The sequence below is a fragment of the Sesamum indicum genome, unplaced genomic scaffold (genome assembly GCF_000512975.1).
Source record: "Sesamum indicum cultivar Zhongzhi No. 13 unplaced genomic scaffold, S_indicum_v1.0 scaffold00148, whole genome shotgun sequence".
Taxonomy (NCBI): Eukaryota; Viridiplantae; Streptophyta; class Magnoliopsida; order Lamiales; family Pedaliaceae; genus Sesamum; species Sesamum indicum.
In genome coordinates, this window is record NW_011628062.1 from 22,290 (window position 1) to 27,068 (window position 4,779).

Below are 4,779 nucleotides of genomic sequence, written 5' to 3' on the forward strand. Positions count from 1 at the left end.
AAGAGGGTGAAAATTTGAAAGAATCAGAATCTTTTGAAGATAGTGACTATGATTTGAGAAATGATGAGATAAATACTCAAAAAACAGGTGACAACATTGATGAAGAGGCTTTGGAAAAAGAAATAGAAAGAGAGGTAGAAGAAACTAATATGAAAGAAAAAAATGAAAAAGAAAAAGATCATGACAAGGGTAGCAATGAAGAGGGTGAGGAAGACCTGTTTGGGAGTGAGGATGACTTTCAGAGTGAAAAGGGGTCAGATGATGATGAAACAAGAGAGCCGAATATTGTTTTCAATCCCGTGGAACAATATGATCCTACCTTTGAATTAGGTATGATATTCAGCACTAAATCTGAATTTAGAAATGTCATTCACAGTCATGCAATAAAATCAAGGAGGCATTTGAAAATCACCAAGAATGATAAGAACAGAATGTATGCAAGATGTGCTAAGGAAGATTGTCAGTGGAGGATAAATGCACACAAAGTCCGTGACGAATGCACATTTCAGATAAGAGAATATAATTCCAATCACACTTGTGGAAGGGACTATCATGTTAAAAATTTAAAGTCAAAGTGGCTTGCAGAAAAATACATTCAAAAATTCAGAAGTGATCCAAAAAGAAATGTCAAGGGGTTTAGGATTGACGTCATTTAGGATTTAAGAGTCAACGTATCACGAGATCAGGCGTATAGAGCTAAAAGAAAGGCACTAAAATCAATAGAGGGTGCTCCTGAGATACAATATTCAATAATGCAAGATTATGCACATGAATTGCTGAAAAGTAACCCGGGCTCTACAGTGGTGGTAGGGGTAGATGCTGATCAGAAATTTGATAAATTTTATGTGTGTTTTGGTGCCTTGAAAAATGGGTTTAATGGGGGGTGTAGACAGGTGGTTGGTGTAGATGGATGTCATCTAAAAGGTCCTTTTGGGGGTGTTCTGTTAACAGCAGTAGGCATTGATCCGAATAACAATATCTATCCTGTTGCATATGCTGTTGTTGGAAAAGAAATGAGGGTTACTTGGGAGTGGTTTTTGAGGCTTCTGAAATCTGATTTGGGGGTGGTTAGAGATGATCAGTGGTGTTTCATATATGATAAGCAAAAGGGGTTAGTTCAAGCATTTGAGGAAGTGTTTCCTGCTTCAAATCATAGGTTTTGTGTAAGACATCTACATTCTAACTTGAAGAATGCAGGCTTCAGGGGTTTGGCATTTAAAAATTGTTTGTGGAAGGCTGCAAGGGCTACTACCCTTAATGAATTCAAATTGTGTATGAAACAAATGTCAGTACTTGATAAAACTGCTGCAGAATGGTTTAATGATAAACCCCCTACACAGTGGAGTAGATCACACTTCAAAACTGATATTAAGTGTGATGTTTTATTGAATAATTGTTGTGAAACATTTAACTCGAACATTTTGGAGGCTAGGGAGAAGCCTATTGTGACTATGCTTGAATGGATCAGAGAGTATTTAATGAGAAGATTGCAGGAGAATAGGGATAGAGCAGAACTGAAATGGACTGGTGTTATATGTCCTAGGATTGTGAAAATAATTGAGAAAAATGTTGAAAAGTCTGCAGATTGCATTCCCATAAAGGCTGATTCATCACATTATCAATTAAACTGTTTTGATGGTTCACAACATTCAGTTGATTTGGACAAAAGAAGTTGTTCTTGCAGGAAATGGAATTTGAATGGCATCCCATGTAAACATGCTTGTAGTGCCATATTGTGTAAAGGTGATGATCCTATTAAGTATGTGAATGAGTGCTATAGTGTGGCATCTTATAAGAATGTTTATAAGACTGCAATTATGCCTATGGTTGGTAGAGATTTGTGGACTGCTACACAATTCATCCCTCCTTTGCCACCAAACTTTGGTAGGGGGGCTGGTAGGCCTCCAAAATCTAGAAGGAGGGAACCTGATGAGATAGTGTCAAAGCAGAAGAAAAATGGTAAAGGAAAACCGCAGAACAGGTTGAAAAGAGTGCAGAAGACTGTCAAGTGCAGCAAATGCGGCAAGGAGAAACACAATGCTTGAAGATGTCCACTGAAGAATCTGCAAGAAGATACACAAGTCACTGATGCATTTAGTCAAGTGATACAAGAAATCAAAGAAAAAGAGGCTCATGAAAGCAAGAAAAGAAGGGTAAGACTGAATATCTAAATCTGATTTTGATGTGTTGATTTCATACTTATCTAAATCTGATTTTGTTGCAGGTTGAAAAGGAAGCAGGTGACAAGGACATTTTGACTAAAAATGATGTGTTTCAGGGAGACAATTCCATGGTAAGAAACACCAATACCCATTTCATTTTAAATTTCCATTCATTATTACTTAATAACTTTTTTGCAGGGGATGCAAGAACAAATTTCAATTGACGAGATGACTAAAGCTGATGCATTTGAGGAGAATAAGTCTATGGTAAGAAACTTCAGCATCCATTCGTTCCATTTTAATTATACTTCTAATACTTGATATTGACTATTTTTTCAGGGCATGAAGGAACAAGAGCTTCCAAGTACTGCAGTCCATCATACAAGCCAACAAACTGCAGCTTCAGTAAGTAATTCTCAAGTAATTTCAAGCGTTTTGTTTATCATTTACTTATTCGGTTTATTTCATTCTCCTTATAGGTAATACCTAAACCATTCAAGCCACCCCGGTATAAACAAAAAGTTGCACACAAACAACCATGGAAGCCATCATACAAGTCTTCCACATCCCAACAAGAAAATGCAGCTCAAAACTCTAGGCCTCCTCCACCAACTCAACCAAGTCATCTGCAGCCACCAATCCCAAAAGTTAATATTAGAGCTCCACCACGATGGATAGGGAGACAAGAGGTATTTTCAAAACAGCCTTTACAACCAGAGACCAAATCTCTTCTGTCAACATGTACATTTTTAGAGAAGGATGGCAAGAAGTATGTTACATTATCACGATTGAACAATATTTTATCACAATCGAAGGACAAGGGAAACAAGGAAGACAAGGGCAAGAAGAAAGATGGGAGGAATTCACCTTTTGTTTAAGAACTTTTTTATTTTGATTGAAACATTTTTTGTTTGTAATCTCACGAGGCGCCTATCACACAGCGCGTCGTGTGGCTAGTAGTCCGCTGACTACGTCCGCCAATACCTCCGCTCGGCACAAATGCAGCGCGCCGAATATATCAGAGTCGGGAGGAACAAATCACAAAACAGTAAATTGCGCACGCGGATTCAGAAAACCAAATTGCATTGAACTGAAAATGCGTATACAATGATCAACGATGCGAGAGCAAGGGGATCGCCTTGAGGGGGACTCTAACACGTCACTAAACCAAGCTTCTTGAACTCATCCCCCCCTATAATAGGCTTAAAAAAATAAACCTGCACTAGACACTAGAAAAGCTAAAATTTGCAACTCAAGAGGCGTAACGTCCCCTTGAGGAATCTAAACAACAGAAAGCAAATAACAAAGCAGTAACAAAGCAATAAAAGGCCTACACCTAGGACTCTAAGACTAGTTGGTTGTCCAGCGCCTGTCGATGAAGGCTGAGTGGTCGGCCATGTAGAACGGTTGAGTGGCCGAAGTGTGCGTCACGGGGCCTAGTGAATGGGTAGCCCGTGACATTCTCCCCCACCTGAGATAGCGACGTCCCCGGCGCTACGGAAGCATGGTACGCTTCGACAAGAGGTAGAAACGCCTTTAGGTTTGTCACTCGCTCCCAAGTGTTCTCCTCGCTGCTGCATCCCCTCCATTTCACCAAATACTCTGTGTGGTCTTTCTTCGTGGTACTCGTCGCTCGGTGATCTAGGATTCCTACAGCCACCTTCTCCTTCGTCTTCTTCAATTCGAGTTGTGGGCGGCTGGGTTGATTGCGGGTATCGTCTTCCTTGTCTGCTGAATACTTCTTCAATTGGCTGACATGGAAAACGTTGTGGATCTTCCACCACGGCGGCAACTCCACCTTGTACGCCACCGTCCCAATACGCCTAAGGACAGGCAAAGGACCAACATATTTCTGCATCAACCGAGGATCTCTCCACCTTGATGACTTTGACAATTTCGGATTCGGGACCTTCACCAGCACCAGGTCTCCCGCATTGAACTCAATGAAGCGGCGATTCTGATCTGCATACTTCTTCATCCGCTTCTGAGCTGTCTCCAGGCAACTTCTAACGATATCAACATTCTTCTTCCACTCCTGGGAGAAACTTCGAGCAAGAGGGGATCTCTCAAGAGTGTGAGGATGGAGCGGCTGCTGCCCAGTAACGATTTCAAAAGCGCTCTTGTTGGTGGTGGAAGAGCTCTTTTGAACATTGAAATATAGCTGAGCGACATCTAGGAGTTTCACCCAATCCTTCTGCGTACCTCGCACAAAGTGCCAAAGGTAGTCCTCCAACGTAGAATTAAAGCGTTTTGTCTGACCATCGGACTGTGGATGATAGCTCGAGCTCATGGAACGTGTGAACCCGATAAGTTTGAACAACTCGGTCCGGAAGACACCAGTGAATCGGGAGTCACGATCACTGACAATATCTTTTGGCAGTCCCCAATGCTTGACCATGTGCTTGAAAAAGAGATGAGCTGTCCCTTCTGCTGTAATGTGTTTGGGTGCTGCGATAAATGTAGCATATTTTGACAAACGATCTACCACGACGATGATAGAGCCTAAGTTCTCGACCTTAGGCAATCCAGAGGCGCTGCTATCCAAGTTCGCCAAGTCCGCCCTGCGGCTCAAGGCATCTGCTGACTGCTTCCTAAGCTCCACAAGCTTAGGTTAGGT

General features: G+C 41.5%; 2 protein-coding genes across 2 annotated transcripts; both read left to right on the forward strand.

Moving 5' to 3' along the window:
• The first annotated feature begins 752 nt into the window (after positions 1-752).
• Positions 753-2,045, forward strand: LOC110011325. Its single transcript, XM_020691288.1, has one exon. The coding sequence runs from the start codon at positions 753-755 to the stop codon at positions 2,043-2,045; it is 1,293 nt and encodes a 430-aa protein (XP_020546947.1).
• LOC105179352 lies at positions 1,756-3,040 on the forward strand. The gene is made up of 5 exons (XM_020691289.1): positions 1,756-2,153; positions 2,225-2,293; positions 2,361-2,429; positions 2,502-2,567; positions 2,642-3,040. Exons 2-5 carry the CDS (start codon positions 2,291-2,293, stop codon positions 3,038-3,040), a joined length of 537 nt encoding a protein of 178 aa, XP_020546948.1. The 5' UTR covers positions 1,756-2,153; positions 2,225-2,290.
• The last annotated feature ends 1,739 nt before the right edge of the window (positions 3,041-4,779 follow it).

Coding starts and splice junctions, on each gene's coding strand:
- LOC105179352 (XM_020691289.1), top strand. Junction 2,430..2,501: donor TTGAGGAGAATAAGTCTATG/GTAAGAAACTTC, acceptor CTATTTTTTCAG/GGCATGAAGGAACAAGAGCT. Junction 2,568..2,641: donor GCCAACAAACTGCAGCTTCA/GTAAGTAATTCT, acceptor TTCTCCTTATAG/GTAATACCTAAACCATTCAA.
- LOC110011325 (XM_020691288.1), top strand. CDS start 753: ATGCAAGATTATGCACATGAATTGCTGAAAAGTAACCCGGGCTCTACA.